General features: G+C 44.5%; 1 protein-coding gene across 3 annotated transcripts in view; it reads left to right on the plus strand.

Annotated features, from left to right (window-relative positions):
- CARHSP1 (calcium regulated heat stable protein 1) overlaps nucleotides 1-27,636 on the plus strand; it is a 36,968-nt gene that overhangs the window by 374 nt on the left and 8,958 nt on the right. Inside the window, exons 1-3 of one of the 3 annotated variants that reach the window (XM_040591878.1) lie at nucleotides 18,785-18,908; nucleotides 19,160-19,352; nucleotides 22,305-22,427. In XM_040591878.1, coding sequence (XP_040447812.1) covers nucleotides 19,180-19,352; nucleotides 22,305-22,427 — 296 coding nt within the window. In that variant the 5' untranslated portion in view covers nucleotides 18,785-18,908; nucleotides 19,160-19,179. Of the gene's footprint in view, nucleotides 1-18,784; nucleotides 18,909-19,036; nucleotides 19,065-19,159; nucleotides 19,353-22,304; nucleotides 22,428-27,636 lie in introns of those variants that run through there. The other 2 variants (XM_040591876.1, XM_040591877.1) reach the window with 2 other exon arrangements.

The raw sequence follows: 27,636 nt of genomic DNA on the forward strand, positions 1-27,636 counted from the left end.
CCACAGCCGGGGCGGGGCGTGTCCTGATCTACTCGCCCCCTCCACTGCGGTGGATGATTTCGCTGAAGATATTTGGGCTAATTTTCTTTCTTTCTTTCTTTCTTTTCTCTCTCTCTCTCTCTCTTTTTAACACTTCCTTGTGAGGTTTTGTTGCACTTAGGAGCTGGGGCAGTGTCACTGTTGCGCTCAGAACTGCTTTTTTTATAAAGCACGAGAAAGACAAAGCATGCTAAATAAGAGCTTGCGCTGGGGAGGTGAAGGTGTAACGGCACTGGTTTCTTAGAGGGATGCTTCAGAACTTGGAGCCTTGCTAGAGAGTGTTGTCGCGGCACGAACGGTTTGCTCTTACAGTCAGCACCTCTGTTCGTTAGGGCTGGGGAAAACACCCCTTATTTCGTGTTCTCTTTGCATGTTGGATGTGTATGCATGTTGCTTCTTGCCCCTATAGAGAAGCCTCCGAGCTTAATTTTTGGATCTCTGCCTGTGAATTTGGTTTCTAAGGAGGGGATTTGAAGTTCCTTTCTGACACTGTTTTTGCTGGAATTGTAGAGCTACTTCTGGGAAATGTTTGCAAAACCTTTAGTGGTGCCAAATTTGATTTCTTGGAGAGCCTGAGAAAATGTTAAGGCTGCTTTGACATGACCCTTCTGATCGTTATTTTCTGTAAGGTTGAGAATGGGTTTTTTTGAGTGCTGTGCTTAATCTTCACTATCTGGTTATTATGTTTGGCGAGCGTGTTTTCTTTCCTTCTGTTGATTATTAATAATGAAAGATAGCAAGGCCCGTGAATGTAGCTGCAGACAGCTTGCACTTTCACAAATGCAGCTTAGTATCTTGTTAAATCTAAAGAGGCTTAACTAATATGTAGTAAGGTTTTTTTTTAAAGTGCGCATACATGAAGTCTGTGTATTTACAGAAAAAAATTGTGCACGCCAAAGAAAACATGGGAAAGATGTGACTATTCTCTGGCAATGAGTATATTTTCACATGCTATGTGGGGGTGTAAAAGGAGAGAAAACATGTTTCTTGTGAGTGGCCCTCTGCACGGGTAGAGCTGAGGCTGGAGCTCATCCCGCAGCCCTGCGTGTCATGACAGCCACGTGTGACATGACCAGCCGTGTGATTGTTCTGCCTCTCTGTGCCCCCGTGTCTTGAGCACCTGCTTCTGGCTACAACTACTGTTGCCGCTGCCCTGAGCTGTCACTGTGGTTTGCCCATGGTTGTAAATATTTTGACCAGCATCGTTCCCTCTTTTACTTGCATGCGTGTGAGCGCAGAAATATTTGCAATACAGGTAATTTGAAAGTAGCCAGGCAATGCTGACTTCGGTGTTCTGACTGTTGTTCTTTGGGTAGTGGTGTACTTTTGGTGAATCCAGTCTTTATATGCACTTAAGAACTAAATGCACCATGAATATAAACATATCTACTGCTAGTAAAGCTCCCTTACAGCAAATTGCCGGACTATGTTGGTGTTGCACTACCTGCAGTGTGGTGTGGGGGGTTATTTCTGGGTGATAGGACCAGCAGCAGATGGCCATGGTTGTTCTTGGTGCTAAGCCTGGCAGTGGCAAAAGTAAAATTCTTCCTCTACTTCCATTTCACTGCGGGGCTGTGGGGTGCAGAAGCAGTGGGGGCCTGCTCGTTGTGCCTGGAGTGGCTTCAGGGTGAAAACTGTTACCGATTTCACCTTTTCATCTATTTTTGTCTCAAGTTTCTATCAGGAACCACTTTTTGATCACTGCTCATGGGGTAGACTCAACAGGGATTGATAATACCTGCTTGAAACTGTTGAGGATCATCATTAGCAAAATTTAATGAGATTGTAACTGTTCGAGTCTGCGTTGATAAATATTCTGGATGTTGGTGGTGAGAGTTGGTGGTTAATCTGCCCCTTGTGTGGAAGGTTTCTGACAGATTAAAGAGAGGAATTGAGTCTGAAAAGTGCAACCCCCAACTTCTGCCTTGGAGCAGGGGAGAGGAGCGAGTCAGTGCGAGTGGGGATCACATCTCTTCCCCGGGGGGCTGGGAGCTGCCTTCTCCTGGGGGCTGGTGGGCAGTGGGCTGGGAACAGTGCTGTGCGCAGCAGGGGGGTGGCAGTCTCTGAGGAGGAAAAAAGGAATGAAATGGCATGTTTGGGTGTTTTTTCTGCACAACAGTTTTAAAAACAAAACCCTCAAATCCTGCTTTTTGCAACAGGTTGATGTGGAGAACCAAACAAAAAAGAAATGGCTGAAATGCTGCGTAGAGAAGCAGACTGGTGATTTGGGTTTGTGTGATGTGTCACTCCCCAGTGTAGTTCAGATAAAATGAAAAATAGAAAGCATTCATCTGACTAACTGCTTTCTCTTTTCTCTCAGGGCAGGGTAGAGGCAGTTGTTTCACTTCCTCCTATCTCAGTCTAATCTTGTCTTTTCCTCACATCCCAGGCAGCCCCCTGGACAGATCAGTAATCTTTATTTCCTCTGCCTCCTGTGCTGATCTCTGCTTGTTTCTGTTCATCGCTGCCTGGCTGGATGCTCTCCGGGGGCTGCAGGGGTAACTCGGCACCCGGGTGAGGCAGCCATAGTCTTGCGCTGCTCTCTGCTCTTTCAGTTCTGTAATTTTGTTCCTCTGAGCCGACCTTTGCTAGCTAGGTGGCAGATTCAGGATCTTTCTTTGTGCCTGTTCTCCTTTTTCATGACATGCTTGTGGATATTGCTGGCGTGATATAACCCATGTTATCAGGAAGGCACTGGATGAGGCGGTGAACGGTGTGGATGCAGCTAACAAAGGCAGTGCTGCGTACGCGGTGTTGAACTCTCCCTCTTGCAGCGTTGCTTTTTGCACAGTCTCCCCTTTCTGAGAATAGAACAGCTGCCTCTTGGTTTTTGTTTGTAAACAGGCATGAGCAAGATCGCTTTAGTGGAAGATAATGCTTTCCCCCCCCTCAGCTAGTTACTAAGGAAAAAAAAACACATTAAGGAACAGAAGATGCAGAGATGGGAACCACTCTGTCATGAGGTGACACCTCAGAGCACTGTCCCTGCTTCGGTGGCGGCTATGGAGTGCATCTGGGCCAGGAGAGGAATGAACTGACACTTTCTCTGTCTCTGTGTGGTGCAGAAGGACACTTACTTAGCTTTTGTTTCTGCCATTTCAGGGGCCTGTGGAGTACATTAAAGTGGTGCTTCTGTTGTTTGCTGTCCCTCAGGGACACCATAAAATACCATGTGAGTCAAGTCACATCTTCTCAGGCTTGGCCGTAGGGCTTACGAGTAAATAGGGGTGGGTTCTGCCCTGGGAGCCTGACCTCGTGCTAATGGACAGGGCTTCACCAGCCTGGGAAACCCCCTCCCGCCTCAGTTAAATCAAGTTTCATTTGTGGCTCCTCCGATCTTACTGATTTCAGAAGTTTACTGGTTCTTTATTTGCTGTTGATTTAGGGCTGTTGCACAGCTGCTTTTTTTCATTAGGTCAATTTAAAATATAGGTAAATAATGAAGTAACCTAAGAAATACTTTTAAAATAATGATTAAGTATCTTGAGGGTAATGGCACAAGCATTAAGAGGTTGCTGCATTATTAATGCAATTTGGAAACTGAATAGTAGCCTAAAGGAAACAAACGTTAAATTTTTGACCCATTATCCATGGTGTGAGTGTTAGGCTCTGCAGGCTCATCTGACACTTGCCTTTAATTCTGCATTTCTCCAGGGAGGAGCTGGAGGTAGGGTGAAGGTCTCAACAGATGTTTAAATACTGGGGTGTTTCAAGGACAGCAAATTTGCATTTGGCCATTGAGTTCTTGCCAGGCTGTTTGGGCAGTAATTCTGCTTGGTGCCCTGTGACCACACATTTCACCTAGCAACGGGTTCTGGGGACGTAAACTGGGGCTGAGCTGCAGCCTCCCTTTGAAAGGTGACCAGATAGTGGAGGGATGAAGGCACAGAAATAACAAAATAACCGGCAGTTAAATCCTGGGATGGTTTTCCACTGAGAGCATCGCTGCAGGGAAGGTCTCTGTTACAGTTTTCTGGAAAAAGCAAGTAAGCCTGTGTGTACTGTGATGCACAGCCATGTTCCTGACACCCATGGCTCTGTGCCTGATCTGATCACAGATTGCTTTGTGCAGGACAAAGGAAAAGGGAGAACTTGACCTGATAGTTTCTCTTGAATATTAAACCATGCTGGTCCTTTTCCATGCCTCATGAGCAGTGCATGGCTCCAGAAGTGGCAGAGCATTAAAAGCTAAGGCTGATCCTGAGAAGGAAATCAAAGTATGTGTTGGTGCTACTTTGACTGGGAGCTTGAGAGCTGATGTGCTAGGGACTGCTGCAAAACTGGGGTGGTTGGCCAAACTGGGTCGAGTGTTGATGGCGCTGCAGCAGAGCGTGGCTGGCGTCATGGGCGTTCCCCTGCGGTGCTGTAGGAGCCTGTGGCAATGGGTTACTGTCCCGCTTAGCAGCATGTAGCGTGCTGCACGTCACATTGGCAGTGGTGTATTTGTCCCATGGTGGAGGACAGGCAGCCAGTTGGTGTGGAGGCACAGCTGGCTGCTGCAATTGCAGCTTTTGGATGACTAACAGTAAAAAAAAACCAACCAAAAAACCTGAGAATTGGGAGTGTGAACCACTCCAAAAGTGTGAACCTTCCAAAAGGCTGTTTATGTAGTTGACTGTTGGGATAAGGAGTAAGTTTTGTAGCCAGCCCAGCATCTGATGTTCACTTTGCCTTCTCAGTGCTGGTTTTGGGCAGGGTGAGGGATGGTTTCAGTCGTGGCACCTCTGCCATGGGGAGTTGCGCTGTTTTCCTTCAGGCACAACTCTGTATCCTGAAACTTTTCCAGGAGTGCTGCTTTTCCCAAGCTTTCAAATTCTTTGCCATTTGCTATTTAAGAGACTGCCAAGACAAAGAGTATTATTCTGTGTCCAGGAAATAAACATTTAATCTTGCCTGTCCAGTTGGGGAGGAATTTTTGTTTTATGTTAGTACTTGTTTAATGTTCGGTTTGTTTACATTGCACAGCCGGTCAAATTGACTAAGGTACTCTAGTGATATAGACTATATTGTTTTCTGAGCTCCTGCCTTCTCAGTGATTGTTGTTTGGTGGTATGATTTTAGAAGGCTGGTAAAAGGCATTTGCTTGTTTTCAGTTGCATCAGTTATTTGATTAAAGTAAACCACAGTCATGATTGCCACTTCTTGACAATTACTTAAAAGGATAAATTAAACTGCCAAAAAGCAACATAAAAGAATTTCCTGTTTACAAAATTTACACCTGTTACTGAGGTGTAAAAAAAATGGTTTGGATTTTTTCACCCAGCTGCTCAGCAAGGGCAGTGCCTGTCTGTGCGGTGGCATGTCCAGACCAGGAGCTCTGCTGACAGCAGCCAGGAAAGGCAGAACTTACTCAGCTGTGTAGATTAGGACTCTATTTCTTCCAATATTTGGAGAAAATCTAGCAATGGGGATTATGAAATTTGATGACAGTCTTTTCATAGAACCTCTTTGTGATGGAGACCGGTAGGAGGAGTTCTTAAAGTACTTCAAAGTATTTCATGTGGTGTTTTTTTCATTTTACTACTGGTAAGGGAGAGAGTAAATAGAGTGAATATTTGTATTCACCTTCTGCTTTGTGGTGTTAGGGAAAGTGTGTCTGAAAAGTGATCTTACACAAGTCTCAGTTCCTGAATAAACATGTGCTTTGTTTCCATGCAGAAAGGCTGCTTTTCCCCGTGCCAGGAATTCTGACAGAGTCCTAAAAATTATTTTCACTGATGTTTGGAGCACAGGTTCTAGAGGAGGAAATGTATCTTTATATATGTTTGTGCAGCTCCACTGTCTTCTGATACATTATTTTTTTAAAAAACTATTTTTACTTTTCCCCAGTACCAGGTTTAGGCAAGAAGTATCTCTGTCCCTGGGGACACGAGATGCACTGCAATGTCTTTTACCCACAGCAGCAGGGACTTCAGGAAAGAAACTCACTGCTGGAACCAGGCCAGGCTGAATCTTGCAAAGCACTGCCGACAGCATCCCAGGGTCACAGTATCGTCATAGTGCTGCCTACACTGCCTGTTTTTCACGCAATGACCTTTCCCACCCTCAGACTACTCATGTAGAAAAACCTCTCCTGAAAATCCTCCCAGAGGAGTAAAATAAGAAACAAAGATAGTGTGCACAGCTGTCTTGGCATTTATCACATCCCTGTGGGGAGAAAAGTGGTTTTGCTGGACACTCACTAGGCTGGTATAATTGGAGTCTGGAATCCTAATCAAATTTAAAACACTTCATTGTGGCTGGGCTGCAGTGCTGCCTCTTCGCTGGCACAGATCCTGAGGCTGAACTCTCTCTCTGGTACCCCACTCATGTGGAGCCATGCAGCTTGGGATCTCCTGGCCGTGAAGACCAGGGTGAACCCACCAGACGTGCATGCACCTGCTTTCCTGGTGCTGTGGCACAACTTACTCTGCATTTGTGGCTTGTTTCTGAGGCAGGCAGATATGCAAGCTTACCTGAGGTTTCTTAGATGTGTAGCACTAGGTTTCGTGCAAAATATTGGTCTAGATAAAAATAACGAAGGCATTGTTACCTATTTCCCAGCCTTCGTTTCCTTGCTGATCTCTAATCTCTCTTGGTTGTGGATTTGTTCCAGCTTCGTGTCACTTCTGTACAGGCCCTTTGTGTGTTGTGTTAAACCCTTGTGGGAAGAACTGCACCCCTGGGGCTGCTGTAGGAAAGGGCACCCCAGCAGCCCTTTTCTCCTGGCTGCAAGCGTGAGTCTTGCCTGCATTTGGCAGGAGAGACTTAAGTCCCAGCTTGCAGGGTACAGTGTTGGGCTGTGGATCTTGGACATATGAAAATGCTTCTCCAGAGAGCCCTGTGTGAGAGGGTGTGTGGAAGGTGCATCTCCATCCTTGGTGTGTCCTGTGGTATGTGTGTGGGGCTTGTTCCCAGTTGGGCTGCCTGCCTTGTGCTCCAGGTGTGTGTGGCAGGCAGAAGCCCATCTTGCTTGATGGTTTTGGGTTTCATCTGTCCCTGTCAGGGCTGGCTGTCAGTGCCCCTCTGCTTGCCTGCAGCCTGCATTCAGTACATATGGTTTTCTAGGTTTGCCCATCTTGGCTCCTTCCACCAGGCTTGGTACTTCTGTAGCCCCTGGTGCTAGCTGGTAGGTCTGGGTACCCTGTTGCGGTGCTGGTGTGTTGCTGTGTGCGTGTGGGAGGCTGCTGTCAGCTCCCAGTGAGCAAATCTGGAAAATGTTAACATCTTAAAGTCACGTAACTGTTAGCACATGGCCAAACAGATAAATTGAATCAAAGTAATCTTTCATAAAGGCACTCACCACCATTGCTGCACACAGTGTTTGCTCTGCTTGTGTGTCCCATTCCCTCTGTGTTTGCGGTTGAAGTAGATACTCTTTGGGGTAGCAACTGCTGTAACACAATGCTTAGTACAGTTTTCTATTAAACGTGCTTCTATATTGATTTTCAGTTTTATACCTGAAGAACATAACATGCCTCAAGATTCATCTACTTTTTTCAACTCTGGCAATTGATTTTTACCTTCCCTGAAGAGTTTGAGTGCTTGTTCCCTTGCTTTGTTCTGTGTTGGCTTTTGAGTGTTGACACAGTAGACCTAAATAACAGCAACAGTATCTGTGATTCTGGACAGCTCTGTCCTGTTCCGTACACTTCCAGCACATCACTGGAGCTGTGGCTCTCGAAATCACAGCGTGCTAAATAGTTTTGTTGATGTGTAAGTAGGCACGAAATCCAGCCTCGCACATGTGCCTGTGCTGGCGCGGTGGTTTTGCAGGCAGTAAAACACAATACAGCTCCTTTTGCCATTTAACTGGCTCTGAACACAGAGTGGATATGCTGAGCAAGAAAGACTAGTTTGTGCACACACAGTAATCAGGGAAAGCAATCAAACTCCCTGTAGGTCCATTTTCTCATTAGTTGGCCAAGAACGATGCATTGCCTACAGTAGACTTGCTGCACTACTGGTATTGTAAGCCATTTTTGAGACTAAAAGAATTCTTTTCCTAGAAGTCTGAAGTGTAGTGTTAGTGATGTTTTCCAAACCACTATCCCAGTGGATGTGATGGAGGATTTGTATAACGTGTAGTTTCCAAAGGGTTCAGAGTGTTTATTGGAGTGGCTGCTGTCCGTCCCTGAAGCAGTTCTGGAGGCTGTGAGCTGTGGGTGTGTGCTTTGGCTCTATTACTATTCACACAATCACAGATTTGATTACACCATATAGGGACTACCTGTTTGTCAGTGCAGGAGGCCACACGGATCCGTTTAAAGCAGCAGCTCACAGTGGGGATAGCTCTGCTGCCCAGACTGAGCTGAGGAGAGGTCTAAGAAGGCATAAGGTAAAGGGGCAATGTTTTCTGGTTTACAAGTAGTTTGGTTGCGTGTGTTTGCTTATGTATTCTCTGTTTTGCAAGTCGTTTGGCTACGTAAGAAGAAACAGATCTGTGCAATGTGTGTATTTATGTAGTGCTTGTCCTATAGACTTTAGTTAAACAAATAAGACTATTTTAGCTTGAGAGTCAAAACCGATTAGTTTTATAGTGTTCATGAAGTGCTTGCCTCCCAGTGGCAGGTGAGTATGACTTTTACTTGTGAGAGAAATTAACAAATGCAGAGCTTGAAGATCCTTTGCCTCAGTCTCCTTTTCACCAAAAGCAGAATGGGACTTGCTGCAGGGAGGGTTTTTTGGTCTTGGGACAGGCACCTTGGCAGTGGGTGTGCTGCGTCCCGTGTGCTGCTGTGGTACACGGGCATGTGCTGGGACAGGCGAGATGCAGGCTGAGGAGGCACGGCACAGCCCGGTGGCAGAGAAGAGTGAGGGAGTGTTACCTCCCCTTGTTAAGCTGATGTGCACGAAGCCTCTTTTCAGGTCCTCAGTGGAATGATCCAGACTAGAGTGAGACTGCCTCTGGATTTGAGCAGGGAACCGAGGCTGGCTGTCATCAGCCTCAGGAACCTCTGCAGCTCAGCCAGGGTTTTCTATCCAAAGGTACGAGGTACGGCCATTGCTGGTCCTCACCAGGCTGCTGCAAAGGAGGTGGTTATCTTTGCTTTACAGCTGAGGAAATGAGGATGCTGGGGGGGGTGTCTCAGGGCCACAAGCACAGCTTGCATACGGCATGGTGAGATATAATGTAAATTGGATTGAGAAATATGGTGGAGGGACGAAGAAAAATAGAAATGCAATTGTTAAATGGGCCAGTGATCTATAAGCATACATACATGTACATATATATGAACTTTCTCCATTACGATTTAGGTCTGCCATCCCACCTTCTGTGTTTAGGTGTGTGTGTATGAAAACATTCGCTTTGGTTAATTTTAATGGAATATGTGTATCTACACTTCTGAATGCTCTGTCAATTAGCACAGGCTAAATATGCGTTTCATCAAGCAGTAGTTGGAGTGATGAAGCCAGTCACTAACTTTCATGCAGGTGGAATGTAGTTTTAAAACTTTGCTGTGGTAGAAGAACCCATTGTGGGTGCAGCTGCTTGCATAGGGAGCAGTTGTGCCACTGGAGCCTGGGAACTAGGTTGCAGGTAGGAAGGTGAGGGACAGGATAGTACAGGAGGTGGCTTTAATTGAAATCAAGTGCATTTCTTTGTTGCTCAACAGAAAGAGAGAATTTTCTTCACTCTTGTGTCAGATACAGAGGATTGTCTGTTTCCTAAAGTATTTCAGTAAATCATATGTCTGTTGGTCATTAATTGATATTGATGCAGGTTCCCAATGATGTCTCAGTCATAAACCTGTTGTTTAATTGATTTCTGAGAGATCTAATTGCAATATACTCAGGTTATTAGACTAGGATGCTTAAAAATATGTGTAGAGGTGTCAGGCAGTGAGACTGGGAGATGGCCTGTGCATTGGGATAGCTGGAAAACAGAGCCAGGCCTGGCAAAAAGGAGTCCGGGGGTCTGTATGTGCCTCATAGTACTGGTGTGAGAATCACATTGTTTATGAGTGGTTTCTGACTGCATCCTGCCATCTGTATCTTGCTGTAATGCTGGCAGATGTAATATCCTCAGAGGATTGTTTTTTTCCTTTGCCAATACTTGTATGCCTCGTAAATTTCCATGGTTATAGATCTCTGTAATGTGAACTGTTTTCCCCTATTGAAAATGTTGATTAGGGAGGAAACACAGTGAACTAATTGTTCTGAGTAACACTTGAGCCACAGAAATATTCCAGGGGATTTTAGTAGCCTTAAAAGGCTCAAGGTTGCACATGAACAAACTTACCCATAATCGTGGCTGAAGTTTTGTGATGTGAGAGGAGGCTGAAAAGGGGAGAACTTCTCAAAAGTGCCTAGGAATTTACATATGTATAACTACTCTTTATAGTAGTATTACACTGTATAAGCCCATTTGCCTTGTAGATGAGACCTAAGATGCTTAGACACGAGATATTTCTCATGTTTTGGTATAAATATTTTCCACCAAAATGAAATACATCCTGGAATAAATTCACATGGGATGTACCAGCACAGAAGTAATGGCAGAGGGTGAGCTTCAGACCTGCAAAAGCACTGAAGGAGCCCCTGAGTTGTGGAGCTTGAGAGCGACTACTGGAAGAGACAGCTTGTCCCCTGTTCAGATGTATATCGTACTTCATTTGGAAAATACATAAGCTTATTGTCATTGGGCATGTATAGCAAGAATAGGATGAGGTGTGTTATGTTGCCTCTGCTATCCAAGAACAGAGTTCCCAGCCTGGGCTAATGGAGGCATAGTGAAGGGAGCAGGAGTCTAGAGTGATCAGTACAATGGTTCTGTGCTGGAGACCATAAAACATTGAATAGCTAATATCTGGTTTCTGGCCAAAACCAGCTAACTTGTTGACAAGCTAAATCTTTAGAAGTATTTGATACTAATAGGGTTTATTGTCTAAGAAAGAGTAATGCCAGCCATTCAAGTGACAAATCAGGGGAGTGATTTAGAAATACCAAGATGTGTTTTTAAAAAGGCATAGTTTTTTCTTTTGTACTTAGAAATTTAAAAGGGGGAGGGAACACCAGAAAGAAGCTTGTAGCTCCTCTTGCTCTTTATCCCATTTATGCCACTTCTGGTGGAAAAATTAAGGTTTGATTTACCAGTGAGCCTGCACCCTTCCCGGTGTGCTCCTCTGAGCTAATGCTTCTTTCCCATTTGGTCCCTTGCATGTTATGCCCTTCCTTCCCTTTCCTTTTCTTACCTTATTTGCTATGCTCCATCGTTTGATCTCACTGTCCTCTCTTAATGTCTCCATAAAAAGGGCCACTCACTGCCCACTAAAAGGAGTTTTTGGTTTTTTTTTTTTCACAGACAGTTAAGTGGTGAGACTCCTTGCCACAAGATACTGTGGGTGCTAAGAGACTGTATGAGCTCAGGAGGAGCTTTAAAAAACTCCTAGGAGGTTGTTAAACACCACTATGCAACCTTTGGTTTGGTGTTTATGCAAACCATACATCCAGGATGCTGTAAAGATGTTGAGAATAAGCACCACTGTATACTCACTCACCTTATACTTAACTCTGACCTAGCAAGCCACACCTGGCTACCAGAGTCAGACTGAGTAAAGTCATCCTGATGTTCACCCATTTCACTGCAGAAGTCCTTTTGTGGTCTTCCTTCACAGTTCCCTGTCCCTTTGTTACAGCCTGCCTGAGACATATGAAGACTAACATATCTGGGGAAACCTAACACTTGCTGCTGTAGGTGATGTGCTATGTACTTGGCTCCAGGGAAAGAGTGCTTGGAGCAGGGCTTTGGGAGCTGGCCTATGTGCCTTTGCCCCTGGGTCTGGCAGTGCTGATGTTGCTGGCAGTGATTTTGCAAGCAGCTGAGCAGTGCTGCGACATAGTGTCACTGTGCTGCTACAGAAACAGCCGAGTCTCTATATTGGCAGTTCATGCAGAAAGCAGTTGGCAGACTGAAAGCAAGGCAAGATGCTGGGCACTGCACTCGAGGCCTTTGCACGCTCAGCATTGTGATCTTGCTAGTCCTGGAGTGATGATTCATGATCTGCCCGCAGCTGTGCCTTAGACTTGCTCAGGTCTGGGTGGTTAGCTGCCCCAGCAGCACCTGGGTGGGTGCGACAGCTTGTCCCCACTGTGATGGCTCCCACCTGGTCCCACCATGTGTGTTTGGTGAGAGGCTGCTGTGTCCTGTCCAGGTGCAGGCAGTCAGCAGGGGCTGCTGTGCAGGTCTGTCTCCCAGACTTCATTCAGGCATGGTGCTCTGCACCCTGTGGATGTGGATCGGCAAGGAAATGAAGTGGTGTGCACAATCCTTAGACTCACCGTGGGCTTACATGTCGGGTAAGGTTACCTCTCCACTATACAGTGTGTCCTGGTGCTGGAGATGCCCACGCTCACCCCACCAGCCTGTCCCAGTGCACAGGACAGGCTAATGTCAAGGTGATGGTAGCTCTGGTGCAGGGCTCAGCTCAGGCCCTTCCAGCCTTTAGCCTTGGTAATGCTCTGGGCCCACTCTTCACAGCACTGCAGGCTTTCCCCCCTGCTGATAAGGCAGAGTTTCCCAGAGCTGCTATGACAGCACTTTTCCTGTGCTGTTTCCATGCCCTTCTCATACTGTTCTCGAGGCCTTGTACCTGCAGCTGTGGTAGTGTGGGCATGGTGGGTGCCCGTGAAAATCCCCCCTCTTCCTGCCCTCCCTGCCCTGTTGTGGACTTTTTGGTTTATACTGGAGATAACCAAAGCAAAGCGTTGCAGATGATGGTCTTTTAAATACTTGATCCTATTAGCCAATAATATATGTGAACAGGAACTTAAGTCACTGGGCAACACTTGCACCCAATTAGCATACACTAATTATTACCATCACCTTCAAACATTGATTTCATCCTTGCTTGGGAAGAGCTCCCAGAGGAGAATGCATGTCTGGGACGTGTCATTGCTTGTCCATGTTCACCATGAGCAGGGAAGAGTTTTTGATTTCTTTTAATCTGCTCTTTAAACGAAAAGAGTTGAATAAGTGAGTTTTTGTAAGCAGACTGTGAGAGAGTGTGAGGGGAGAGGTGCTGGTCTCAGGACAGCTCTGTGCCGCTCCCAACTCCGTGACTGCTGCCCAGCATTGCCCTGGGCAAGTTACCTTACCGCTGGGTGCTGTTGTGTTTTGCTCCCACTGAAACACTTTTTGACAAGATGTAGGGTGAAGTGTGGTCCTCCTCATGTTGTTGTGCACACTCTTTCTTTAGGCAAATGCTAGTGAGTGCTGTCACCTGTGGCATCTGACCCACTACAGCTCGTTATGACCTCCTGTGTTTGCTTACAAGCAAAGGACCCCGGCTAATTCTGTTCTGGGCAATTGGGAGCAAGAAGTGTGGCGTGAATCATGGTGAATACTGCATTTCCAGCCAGAGAGGTTCTATATTCCTCTGTATTTTTGAAAGAATGAGCCACAGGGTATTGCTATATATCCTTCAGTATAACCATAAACCAGTTGAAATATGTACCTAATCTAACTGTCTGCTCTGGTCCTTAACCTAAATGCATTTTAAAGTGTATCTGGCAGCTTACACAAACAGTGGAAAACACAGGATGTAAGAAGTCTTCATCGATGTACTATATAGGCTGCTGCTGACGGTTCCCCTCTCATGCCCTTCTGTGGTCTCTGCTGTGCAGGGCTGGTTTGTGCTGCGTGGGCAGCATTGCTTTCAGACACAGCAAACTGCTCGCTAGAGGAGCAGAAGGGCAGCCACTGTGTTTGGGGAAAAGATGGTCACTGCTGAGGCTGCTTGGCAATAGCTGTTGCTGCTTAAACTCAACCCTGTTTTAATCCAACTGAATTTATATGCACAGACAAGTAATAGGGAATTTCCTTGTGTTTTGTTGACCTTGTAATTAGGCTTTAACTGGACATAGGGATGGTTGGGCAATGTCCTGGTCTCCATTAACTGCTAAGTCGCTATGGTATGTGGGCACTCCTCTGCAGCCTCTTAAGAGCGTAATGTTTGTACCATAATCCTTTGTGTTGACATGTCACATGCATGTTGCAACACCTCTTTCAGTGTTAATTGAAATACCAGTATAAATTGTGGAAAGTTACTCATGCAAACTAAGCTGGAAGGGGAAGCTTTTTGAACCAGCTGTTTTGTAATTGTGTGTGTTTTGTAAGCGCTTAACGCCGTGACGCAGGAAAGGGCGCTGTGATGCTCTGCAGCACTGGGGTCCTTGCGTACACTGGGGTCTGAGTGCCAGAAAGTGCTTTGTAAAGAAACTGCAGGTTGAGAGCAGTCCTGTGGCCTGGCGCTCAGGGTGAGTGGATGCTGGGGTGCCTCAAAAAGGTGCCAGGGAGCAGGGAGCTGCTTTAGAAGAACTGGGGTCACCCTTGAGACCCAGGCACCCCTGGTTCCTCTCCTCCCTCAGGGCAAGGTAATGTAGGGAGGAGAGGGTCCCAGTGCCTTCACTTTTTCAGTAGATGAAAGCAGGGAGGGGACATGCTGTTGGAAAAGGGCACTTTGGAGCAGAGTAATCAGTCTCTGTAGTGCTCACCGTGTACCAGCGAGCTGAGTTTTTTCTCTTGCCGAGAAGAGCTTGTAGCTGTCAGCAGAAGAGCCGGCAAAGCTCAGGGGTTTATCCGCACAGCTTCCTTAGAGAAGGAAAGAAATGCAGCTGTGTAGAATAAATTTGGAAACCAGGACATTTGAAAGTGAGTCACTTAAAAACATTCTTGACATTGTTCCTAAATTCAAGGAAAACCCAGAAAACAAATTTTCAGATGTCCATATTCTACTTTGAGGTTGAAATGAAAGAGCTAACTTCCAGCAAAACCTAGCTGAAAGGGGCTGCTCTTGAGCTGCAGAAACATGGTGCTGCCTTTGAGGAAAGGCCTGGTTTTCCAGGCCTGTGTGGCCAGTGTTAGCCGGTTTGTAGACCATCATGGTACCTTCTGAAAACCAGGCTAAGGAGGCTAGAAAGGGCTTTTTCTCTGTGCTGGAGCACTGAAGCATGCAGAGCAGTGTTTCCTGGGGATGAGCTCTCTGCCTGCTACCTGGATGTGTTACAGTGTCTGCCATGTGAAAAAGAAACTGTTCATAGACTGAGAAGTATTCTGGGGTCTGTCACCCTGCTGTATCCATTTTGAATTTTTTCCTAGGCATTTCCTTTAGTTAAAATTGAGACTAGATTTCTGTGGTAAGAGTTATGCTGGTCAGAATGGATTACTCCCTCAAAACTGCTATTTTTAAAGGTATGGGATAGACTTAAAGAAGAATAGCAAAAGAATGTATAGATACATGGAGAAATGAAGGTGGCACTTACCCTAAACCTTCATTACTTCAATACTTATTTTGGGTAGCATTTTATGAAGAATTTCAGAAATTTCTCCTGCATGTGTTGCATTCTGTGCTTTGTAGATCACCTGTTACAGATGACATTTTGGGATCACGTTGTGTACACATTGGCCAATCGTTCTGAAAAAAGTATGGTAAAAAAAATGGTTTTGCTTTGAAATGTTAAATTAGTCTATTGTTTCCCTAATGCTTCTGTGGTTTATTTTATTTATATTTTAGTTTGGTGCATATGTACAGTCTAAATAAAATATTAAAAAAATCACATTGGTGAAAGATAAATGATGCATGTCGAATGCAGAGTTAAGGCTAAGGTGGCACATGGTTGGAGTTTCCTAAAGAGCCTGAAGATATTACCACCTCGCGTCATGTTACATTCATTCTGTAAATGTAGCATGCCTTTACCCGAAGGCAAATATTTTGCTGGCTCAGGCAGAAGAGAGATACTGTCTGTATTGTCCCTCATCTCTGTTGTATCTCTGGAATCTCACGCTGCTGGGCTTTTTGTAGCTATGATTTGCTGCTATGAAGTACTGGCTGCCTTCGCAAGGCACAGCAAGCGGGATGCTCATGGGGAGCTCGGGGCAGGGTGCTCCGTTAGCACTGGTTGGGGCTCGTGCGATGCCTACCTTGCCGTGAGGAAGTGGAGAGTGGTGGCTGGGCTGGAGGGACAGGGGAAGACTAATGGAAACAGGCTGGGAGGTGGTGGGCTTGTGAGAGATGTAAGAAAGTAGGTTTGTTCAGCTAGTCACAGAGGTGACAGTATTCGTGGTTGCTGAGGAAGGGCTGGTAGGCAGCTGTCTGAGTCTTAAGGGTGACTGTTGATTTGCAGAAGGTCAGTTCAGAACACAGACTAATATCTGAAAAGCATCTTTGAAGGCTGCCAGTAACTGCATTTGGAAGGCAAAACTTGTGTGAAGGGGAAGGCTGGGGGTGTGGGGTTTCAGTTTGAGTGTTTGCTGTGGGCTCCCTGCATAACCACTGCGCAGCCTCGGAGTGCCTCCCGCTGCATGTCTGGGTCATGATAGTGTTTTTGCTCCTTCAAGAGTGCTACCAATGGAAATGAGTTAATCCCTCTATGAACAATGTCAAGACAGTGGCTGAACCAGAACAAGCTGAAATACCTAAACTCCACCTTAGTCTTTGGAAAGGTTCAGATGAAGTGATCTTCTGCACCGAGCAAGCTGAGCGGAGGGTCTCAGGAGGCAGGAACTGCTATTATCCCACTGTACGCAGTGCAGTGTATAACTTGGTAATTCAGTGTGCAATCCTTGTCATTGTGTCTGATTTTTACAATTGTTGGAGAAGCCCAAGAGGCAAACAGATATGCTGGTGCACTTGCATGAGCAGTGATAGAACATACATGCCAATATAGAGTATTGCTGAGCTGTAGTGTAGCCACAGGCTTCCTATTGCTGCTTGTTTGCATCCCCTCCTCTTCTGAGCTGTACTCGCTTGCTGCAGTGGGTGTGAAGTCGAGCGTAGCTGCTCCTGGCTGCCTCCAGCTGTGTGCATTTGTGTATTAGCTCTCACCGAGCTCTATCATGGTTTAGGACTTGTGTAATAGAAATTATGAGAGTCAAGGCCATTCATCTACTTTGGCCGTGGGCAGAGAACAAAAAGGGTATTTGTATAGTGAAATGGCACTGAATGTTCTACATCACTGTTTTATTTTATGTTTACAGAGCAGAGGGCACAAAAATAACATAAATGGGAACAATAACATACCTTAGCACACTTCTGACTCTATTTAGCTGCCTTTATTTGTAAATATTTTTGTGCTTCGTCTGTGTTTTGAAGAAAGGAGGGAAAATTCTCCTGCCTCTCTACCCTTGTTTGAGGAAGGGGCTGGGCAGTACATTGTAGTTGGCTCTACTGAATTGCTGTGGATGGGTGAATAGCTCTTCATTTTGCTCGTCACCTGACAAGCTGGTTTATATTTAGAATAGGAGAGAAAGTGTGATTCTGAAAGCTGTGTTTTCCCTTCTGCAAAGGCTAGACCGTGTGTGCTGAGTTATCAGAATGAGTTTTTAATTGTTTCCTCTTATTTTTCCTGTGACTTATTATAGTCCTGCTATGTGAAACATGCATTCCTTGAAAGCAAGGCACCCAAAGGAGAGTTCTTTCAAAATCTGAGGACACTTCCTCAGTACTGGTCAGCACAGCAGGGCTCTTTGGAGGAAGAGAGAGTTTGGAAAATCCTGTTCCTTTGGTGTTATCATCTCTGTCTTAGCTGAACACTGTTCCATGATGCTGGGCAGGTCATTAGCTCATGGGTAGCAAACGCCATCTGTATTTGAAATGCCATCTGTAAAGCTGTGGTTTTGTTTTCAGCTGAGATGTTGCTCTTGAGAACAGTGTGGAAATCTCAAGCTGATACACGAGGGAACATGACTATCTACTTCTACCTTCTCAGCACCCTGAGCAATTAAACACAAAAGCCTTTGTTCCCTGGTGACTACATTCTTAAGAGGCCTTTTTAATTTTAGTCCTTAGTTTCAGGAAGAAATAATGGGAATTTGTCATTGATGAGAATGCTGCATCTCTCAAATGTCATGTGAAGGATCCACTCCATAATTCATGGGCTGGGGAGTGTGGGTGTCAAAAGGAGGGTGCATAATGGATGTAAGAGATTTCAGTTCAATGAAACTATTAGTCTTAAAGGCAGCTTTTCTTACCTGTATGGCATTCTCTTGACCCAGATCGCCACACTTTTTGCTAAATCATCCAGATATCCAGGTATTTTTAGATTTTCTTAAGTAAGAGTGTGGTGAGTTATTGGTTATTTTTGTACAGTTTATTCCCCTTCCAATGCAGATGGGGACTTGCACAGTAATACCAGAGCAGTGCTGATTGATTTTTCTTCTGTCACTGCTGTGCCTGTACGCCATGCATTGGTGTGTGTAGAAGTGCTGCTGTTTCTTATCAGTCCTTCTCTTTCCATGGATTCTGTGAGTTAAGCTTGTTGTGTGCTGAGGTGGATATTGCTTTGGTGTGCTGAGAAGGGGGCCTTCTCCCTTCTCTGCTGTAGGATGCGAGTAAGAGCAAATGCGGCTTGGGCTGCTGGGGGTCTGATGGTAAACATGGACTGTTGGCTTCCCAGTTCCTGGAAGATTGCAGCAGACACAGACCTCCAGATCTCTACAGGCTGGAAGAGTTACTTCCCTGCAGTCAGCTACTGCCTCTCAGCTTTGTCCGTGTTCCTGTCCTCGGCAGAGTAAATTAACTGCATGCCTCAGTCCGAAGTGAATTAAGGAGCACTCGTATGATTTTCTTCTTGCAGTCAAGCTGAGCTCTGACAGAATGTCTAATTATCTGCACTAATATCTGAGCAGCAGCAATGGAGTTAGCATTGGCGATTGTATTGCCAGACTAACCTCCAGTAGTGGAGGTGCAGCCTTTACTTCAGCATTTCTCCTTCTAGTGTTTCTTTCTTGTAATGTGTGTTTGTGTGCAGATACAGGAGGCTCCTCTGCACTGTGGGTGTTCAAACCCCATCTGTCTGGGAGCTGTGTGGGGCACGCTGATACTGAGTGTTGGGGCTGAGCTCTGCTTCAGGAGCCGTTGCCTGTGAGTGAGGCAGGAGTAAGCAAATAAGTAAGTGTTAGTGTTAGAGTAATCTCTTTTCAGTGGAGCATCCTAGTACAGCTTACAAAAGCTGTGAGATTTAACAATAAGTAAACTTAAAAAAAACAGCTTGACACAGAGCAGGAGTTATTGGTGCAACTGTGTCCGTGTGTATGTCTGCAGAAAGTGAGTCATATTCTTAAAAAATCATCAGCTGAAGAATTTGTGACTTCTATGACAATTCCCATTTTGGGCTAAGTCAGATCTCTTCCTCTCTCTAGGCTTTTCTCAGGTATCAGGAATGTCTTCTGAGCCCACTTCATCTGCCTCGCAGCAGTCCCCCACCTCTCCACCCTCACCCAGTTCTCTCCATCTGCCTGAAAACCGCAGGGTGAGAGATCGCTCCCCGTCACCCATGAGAGGATACCTCATCCCCAGTCCGCTACCCACCCGACGGACCAGGACATTTTCAGCGTGAGTACTGGTTAACCCGTGTTTCATAGACACAACCAAACTATTGTCTTTGGGCAGAATGATCGCCCCCCTGCCAAGGGGAAGGGAGTTGGGGGAGGAGGGTTGTATCTGGAAGATGCTTTGGTATTTTACTGTTATCTCTTCTCCAATACATTCTGATACCACTAGATTCTTAGTCAAATATCCTGTAGTTTTTCAATGCTCTTTTTGTGCAAAGGGTGTTCAGAGTCTTTTCCACTCTTTTAAGACCAGAGTTTTGCAGGAAGGGGAAAATACACTTTGATTTTTCTAAACAGAGTTCCTTGTCTAAAGCTTTGCTTCACTTATGACACAGTTGTGGCTCTTGGGACTAGTTCCTGCTGGAGTTTCTTCATCAGCTCCACCTCCTTTTTTGGTATGACCTCTCTTCTCACCACCCCTGAAACACTGGACCAGACTTTACTGGATATTTTAGGGTTTTTTACTCCTGACATATGTGCTACCATCAGCCAGGTTACATTTTAGGGATGGTCCATGACCTGGTCACTTTTCAGAGGGCTTTTTTTCCTTTTCCTATTCAGCTTTCACATCTCTATCTTAAGATTGCTCAAATAGACCTGTAAAACACTGGTTTTCAAGGTATGAACCCTGATCTCTTTGATTCTCTGAGATTATACGAGGTTTTCTGTGAAATGTCATGAGGTTTGTTGCTATTTGTAGTTGTTTGAGGTAGTGATCCTACAGCAAAGCTGGCTTTCCCTGAGCTTTCCTGTGGCCCTGCGGTGCCAGGCAGGCTCCCGGGAGCCTGCTGTCTGAAGGGGAATTCCCTGCACAGCAGCAGCAGAAGATGGTATTGCAAGGTTTGGCCATTGCAAAAAATTCCCAGTGCCTACGATGGGCCTCCCAGTGGGGTGCTAATCTGCAGAAGGCAATGTGGGCTTCTTTGTTAATCTGTGGCCCTTGAATCAGGGTGTGAGGGTATAACGGGAGGCTGTGCACTTCTGTGTCACAGTCTTGCAATTACTTCTGTGTGAGGGAGGTCTGGCAGTGCTGAGTGGAACACTGTGGAAGCAAGATTTCAAACCCGCAGCTAGCCTATTTTATGTTGCTTAATCTAGTTGGCATGCTTTTTCCTTTTGCTTCTTGCTGTGCAAGAAGCAGCTCTTCAAGAGTTATCCATGCAGATTTAAATAGCATCAGTCTCAACAATGCTTCATATTAAAATTTCTGTATTCAAAATGAGGGAAAAAAGAACAGCAGCAGCAGAAGAAAAACTTGGACATTGTCAGTTCCAAAAGCCTTCAAATGCCCTAAACTTTGTAATGGAAGTAGATTGCTAAAAGGAACATAATTGACTTGATAATTGGGGTTGCCCTTGAAAAGCAATTCCAAACTAGCTTGCCTCAGTGCTGTGTTAATAATGAACTCTTTGTAATTCTTCTCAACTGTTAATCCTAATCTGGTTCTTACAAAACTGAAGAATTTGTTATTTGGCTTCACAGTTCTTTAATTATTAATTAGTGTAGGAATCTTGCTGTATTCATTTGCCCTGAAAATCAAAATAGCTCTAAATTTTTGTTATTTATTTTTAATGTCCTCTTTAAACAAGGAGAGATCTAGGTGAGCTCTGGCTGCACAGTTGTATAGAAAAGATGAATGTGACAGGCAGTGGTTTGTTATTCAGTGAGATTGTTTGATTTTGGTTCATTTCAAGTGTGGGGCCTTATCCCCCACAGAGCTTTATCTCCTTGAAAGATGCAATTGAACTTGAATGGTTTATTTAGGGCAGTGAGTGGTTTTCTGTGTAGCAAGCACTTGTGGGGTCAGATGTGTTGTCAGCTTTATAGAGCTGGAGATTTCTTTTTCTTTAACACTTCCAACTGTATTTCTTTAGTGTTTGTTTGACTTATGTAACAGAGCTGTTACCACATCTTTTAATTGTTTTATTTAGCCTTCAGAAAACTTTTGGGAAAGCAATGTCAAAATTGCCATGATGCATGTAACCATATAGCAACACAATCACTTACTGAGTTTGACAAATCACACCAAAACCCTTTTCTAACACAGAAGCAACCTCGTGGATAGTCGTGGCATGAGAAGGTCCTGATCTAGTAACTCCTCTGTGTAAACCCCCTAAGATGGCCAAAATGGTTGGCTTCATAAATGAAAGTATTTGAGTGAGTTGGATCCCTGGAGATTCAACTCAGCATATTTGATGGGGAAAAGGATTTAATTATGCAGTTTTCAGGATGGGTCATAGTTCATTCAAGTTGTCTTTCTTGATGGCAGCAAGTTATTCTAAAAGTTTGTCTTCAAATCTGTCTCATGTTAAAATACAGGTCCCATGACAGTGGGGGGAGGACATCAACCTTGAGTCTTGGTGTTATGCATACCAGTTAGGCTTCGTAGCCTACTGGAGTCACTTGCAGGTGAAATAATGACTTCACTGGATCCCAGTCTGGCAGGATGATGACAGACATGTATGCAGAAGGCATGTGTGTGTATGTCATACATGTGTACACATTTATACATGTCTTTATGCGCTGTGTTCTCTCAATACTATGTGCACACACTTTCTGTTAAGTTTGTGAAAGCACGTACAACACCTAGGTGTTCGTTGGTACTCATGAACTCATGAAAAGTATAAGATGCTTACATTTAGCATAGTGTCTAAAAGAATATTTGGCAGCGAGGTACAGCAGATGGATTCAAGATGGCAACTGATGAATAATAACTGATATATAATGCTAGCAAACACCTTCATCATCCTTATCTCTCTTTAAAAGGCTACAGGCAGAACGTGTGCAGTGTATGAAACTGAGTATTAAGCAGCTGCTACAGAGGAGTATACTCACTGAGGTTAAGTATTTGGACTGTTGTACTCATTTGCTTAGTGGGCTCTGGCTGACACACCTGGAAGCTGGTGCATCCATGCTCATCAGTGAACTGCTCTTTTTGTGCTTTCTTTTGCAGAACTGTCAGGGCATCGGAGGGTCCCATCTACAAAGGCATCTGTAAATGCTTCTGTCGCTCAAAAGGCCATGGCTTCATTACCCCAGCAGATGGGGGGCCCGACATCTTTGTGCACATCTCTGAGTAAGTCACTTGGGTGGTCGAGGAAGGCTGGAGCTTTGGTTTGCCTTTATTACTAAATGCTCTTGACATTTCAGATGCAGGTATGGTTTATGATCTGTCACCCTTACCTACATAGAGGAGTTATGCAGATGTTACTGGCAGTGATAATTATGCTGTTCTTTTCCTGTATTGCTATAAATCTGTTTAGTTAAAAACTAGAAGACAATCCTGTCAAATCCCTTAGAATAAGCTGTGCAGTTTCACCCAGACCCAAAAACTTGCATTTACCTGAAGCCAATCATCTATGCAGTACTCAGTTTTAATTTAAAGATTTATAGCACTGAAAATTCACTACTTTTACTTTGCATTGCTTGTACCGTTATTAAAATAAAGGTTAACTACTGTTAAGAAAAGTCATACTTCATTACTTCCTTGAATTTATCTAGCTTCAATTTTGAGCAGTTTATAGCTAAAGCTTTCTCTGTTAAAGGGTTCATTACTATCTCCACTTTTTTGCCTTGAACACACCTCTGAATCTGCCTTTGGATAAACTAAACAGATCAAGCTTTTCAAGTCCCTCTTTCTCCTTTTTCTTCCATCTAGCACAGTCTTTCCAGTCTCTTTTCTAAGTGTGCTGTAGAATTTAAGTCTAGTTTCAAAACAATACACTGTACACATACTTTCAGTATATGGAGATAAAATCTCGTCCAGACTTCTGCTCTGTTTTTCTTTCTATACATCCCATAATCTCATTAGCCCTTTCATCCCTAGTCTTTTGCTGAGTTGCTTATCTGCTCTGACCTTAGTTAGCATCCTTTGCAGCGTCAGAGTTTGGTGCAGTCTTGGATACAGTCTGGCATCCCTGACAGCAGTGTTTGCATTCCTTGTTCTTAGATGTATGACTTCATATTTGGTTGCACATCTTACTTGGATAGGCCCTGACTGCCAAGGGATCCAGATCATACTCGGTGACTGATCTGTCCTTGACTGCTTGGCTAATCTGCAAGGTTTTATAGACAATTTTGTATTTGGTTTTGGATTGAGATGTCAACCAGCGTTGGGCTGAAACTGGTCCCTGAGAGCAGGTACTAAGATTGCTCAATTGTTTTCCGATGACCTCTTTTAGATCTATCACCAATTTTTAGTCTACCTATTGCTTACAGTGTTGAAGCTGTATAATCCTCATTTGTTGTTTGGAGTGGTTATCCAGTGGCAAGTCAACAAAAGCCTTGCTCATGCTGCCTCTGCTAGCTTTCCTGCTTGTGCATGTAGCACATGTCCTTGATGAAGGAGCCCATTGGCCACCTTCCAGTTTTTTGAAATGTTACTGTGTGATGGGTGTTGGCAAGCCAAAGGTTTTTAGGACTCGTGGGTGCAAATGGGCTGAGTGGTCTGATGTATGTGTTCAACCCAAGGACATGTTATTTAATGTCTTCTTTTTCTTTCATATGATACAAATGCACTTTCTCTTTATTTCCTGAATAACTTAAAAATAACGTTTCTTGTATCACAATCTAAAAATGTCACTGTGAACCGTGAACCTCTAGTCTGACCTACACAGTTACTGATCAGCAAGGTTTTAGTTAAAACAGGCCTCTCACAGAAACATGAATTCTCAGCCTTATAATGAATTCTTTTTAAAGAACTACCTATTTTCAGTCCTGGGGTTTTTATCTACGTTTTGTCTTCCAATTAATTTGGTAAAATTCTCTTCAGTTATGAGAAATTAACCCTTTTATAACCCTACAGATAACCTTTTGATTGAGGCTGCCCTTCTGTTTGTCTATACAAAATGTGAACTAATCTTTCAGGCGTTCCCAGTTCCTATCCTATGGTCCAACACATCTTTCTCTCTGGGCCCAAAATGCAGTACTTGATTCTGGTACACTAACTGCTCCTCACCTCAGTGCTCTTCCAATCTGCTATAATTCTTAGAAACTCCAGTGGTGATGTTTTTCTGTTTGGCTGTTGAAGACTCCCATGTGTCTCCTATGCTGAAATCCTGTGTGACACCATGAAAATAATTTGTTGTCTGCTGTGACGTTTGGTGATCTGTGAGAGGCCCCTCTCACAGGGGTCCCCTCTCGTGGGCTGTGCTAGTTGGTGTTTTGATCCCATGGGCTGTGCTATTTAGTGTTTTGATCCTGTATGCTTTCAAAACTTTGACTGTGAGCCGTCAGCAAGCTATATTTGAGTAATTGTGCCCAGAATGTGGTGTGCCACTCTCCCCTTTCTTCCACCCACTCAATCTATCCTAAAACGCTATTGAACAAGTCACCAAGGTTGTAGATGTTCATGGTCAGCCACACTTCTTGAGGTATTTTCAGCATGTTTATTTTGCTGACGTGTCTCAAGTTCTCTGCTGCTGTCACCCAGCCGTGCCCTCAGGCCACCCCTGCATGGGAAAGCTGAAGCAGATAAAGGATGAGAGGGGGAGAGCCACTGTCTGGGCAGGGGGTGACAGGCTCTGGCCCCCTCGGGTACAACCTCCAGCTTCCCTGGTCTCAACTTGGTGCCCTGCCCGCTGGGCCAGGCTGCTTCTCCTCGTTTCTAGTTGCTTCATTTCAGTCTAATGCTCGCCTGCTGGGAGCTGTCTCCATATGCCATGCTGCAGTACGCTGCAGCCTTCCTCTGCTACAGCAGATCTCTTAAGCTTACTGTAGATGAGAAGATTGGAGGGACCTCCTCGATCCCATCTGCTGCTGGAAGGTGCCTGTGCCTTTCTGGCAGATGCTTTACCCTACCCACTCAACAATTTGAGTGCTGGGGATCCACTGCCTCCCTGGGCGATCTCTTCCTGTAATCAACAGACCTGGGTCTTAGTTGTTTCTGATGTTTGATGTCTCCTTTGCTTTCAGTATGGCCCTTCACTTCTTCCATCTCCACACCAAGTAAATGACACCTTTAATCTTTAAGCCTATCATTTATGTGTTCAAAGACTGTTTTCTTTGCTCTTTTCAGAAACATTTTTAGCAAGGTTAGTTCATTTGAATTTTGTAGGACTGAAGGATGTGCTTTATGGAACTTCTCTAGGCTCGATTCTGCTCCTTTGATGTCAGCAAGTTGTTTTTTCTGTTGAACCAGGACTGGGACACTGTTTTAAATGTTTCTTATGTCAGTCCCATCTCAGAACTTAAATTAAAAAATAGCTGATGTTTCTGCCTCAACCTGTTAGTCAAAAGTGCTATTATTAAAGTACCGAAGTTTTCAGCACATTGTGTTCTTTAATGACTCTGAGCATATATGAATTGTTGGAAACAGCTTTTAGTGCTAGAGAGTGATGGTATCACTGTCTTAATTCTGATGCAAAGCAGCACTGGAAAGGTGAATTAATAATGCCTTTCATTTCAGTTTACTTCACAGTGAATTAGAAACTTTACTCTTTAGTAATGGGAATTATTGCAACAGCGTTCTGTAGCCATCACTGTGGCTCAAGGGACTCCAATGACTCTGGTTTGTGTAGTGTGAGTTTTGAGATACTGCTTATGTTAATCATGCAATTCTTTTCTATCTATTTTACTCAGTTAAACCTGAATGCAAGAGAGACATCAATCTGTGCACTGTCTCAGTGTGGTATAGGCATCTACTTGTAAAATGAAAGAGGATTGTTTCTCCTGAATCAGTTCTTCCTGAAAGCTAGGATTTCAGGAACATGGATAAAATGGTATGCCAGTCTGGATTTGGCAAGATAGACACTTCCTCTGTGTTCACCACTAAGCTGTGAGGATTAATGAAGGTTTTGAGTATTGGGACCAGCTGCCTGTCTTGCAGATTAATATAATTTGAAACATAAAAATTTAATTTGAGGAATTAAACTTTTTCTTCCCTAAGCTTTGGGGAGCTGTAGGGTTACACTTCAGTGAAAGCATCCTCTGTAAAATGGAATGTCTGTTTCCTATAGCTTTCATTTTATTTTTGTAAGGTAATAACTCTTACATGGTATGTCCATTTCCATAAATGAGCATTAGCCTAAAAATAAGGTCAAATACATGTGGCATTCAAAAGCTTCTTCACTTGGCATCCGCAAAATTTTCTATTTCAATACGTATTTCAGTATGATATCCCTGCCCAGGGCAGATCCTTCTCAACCCAGACACCATTCAATGATTCTATGATCTTTGCAATAGTTTAAGGTGCATGTGGACATGTTTTGGGAGTGGAACTTGCAGCAAAGTGGCGTTACTGTGAAGCTGGAGTTGTCAAGTGTGGATAGATCCACAGTATACAAAATGTCAGTTTGAAATACAGGTTTTAAAGGTCTTTTTCATCTGTGTGCCTTTGTCTGTTTTAATGAGTAGCCCTGAAGACTGCGGAGAAAATTTGTTTTGGATTTTGGTAATACTTGTGTGGAGCCAGTTCTTCTTTTTAACTGATTAGGTACAAATGTACAAAACTGTACAGTTAACCAGGGCAGCCTTGGAGTTATCGTCAAATGCTGACACTAGTAGGTGGTAGCTTTTCCTTTTGAGCAGTCCTTGTGTAGCAGGTAGAGGCATGGTGGCAGCTCTAGTGACAGCCACTGCAGGTGGTGGCAGCTTCCCGGCAGTGCTCGTGTCACCTTCTTGGATCGGTCTGTGAGTAGAGCATCAGGGATTGAAACAGTGTACCACAACTGCAGCACTGCTGGTGCTTGAGACGGGCAGATTAGAGGCAGCTCATGCACACCAACCTGAGCGACCGTTCCTGCCTGCAGATGCATGGCCTGAAGCAGTGAGGAAGCTGTCGCAGCCCTGCCACTAGCCAAAGGTGCCAGTCACAGGCTCACTGCCGCTTTCTGCACTGCACAAGCAGCAGGTTTGTTTCCTTCCTTGTGTTTGTTGAAAATAGTTCTCAAGTTGGTATAAACAATTGTACTAGGAAAATGTTACGGCTCGTTGAGTGTGGTGACATTTTGTTTTTCTTGGTTTCATACTTTGCCCTTCTCCAGAACAGAAAACAAAATGTGCTTGCTAGTAGTGAGTGTCAAACCCCAGCTGGCAAGCACAGGGATGGAGGAGTTGCGGAGATGGTAATTCCAGGTAATGTCTCTGGAAAGCTGGAAGCAAAGGCAAATTCATTTGCCTGGAGTGAAACTTTTAAAAAGCCCGTAATTATGCTTTTAATAGTGACATGTACTGTTAATGCTTTCGTTTCCACCAGCCTGTATCATGATCCACTCTCACCAAACGGATGGTGTTATTGTGGCATCAGTGCTGAGAACCGTTTCCTCCCTGGTGTCTTACCTCTCCCG

Source organism: Falco naumanni, chromosome 4 (genome assembly GCF_017639655.2).
Source record: "Falco naumanni isolate bFalNau1 chromosome 4, bFalNau1.pat, whole genome shotgun sequence".
In the NCBI taxonomy this organism is placed as follows: domain Eukaryota; kingdom Metazoa; phylum Chordata; class Aves; order Falconiformes; family Falconidae; genus Falco; species Falco naumanni.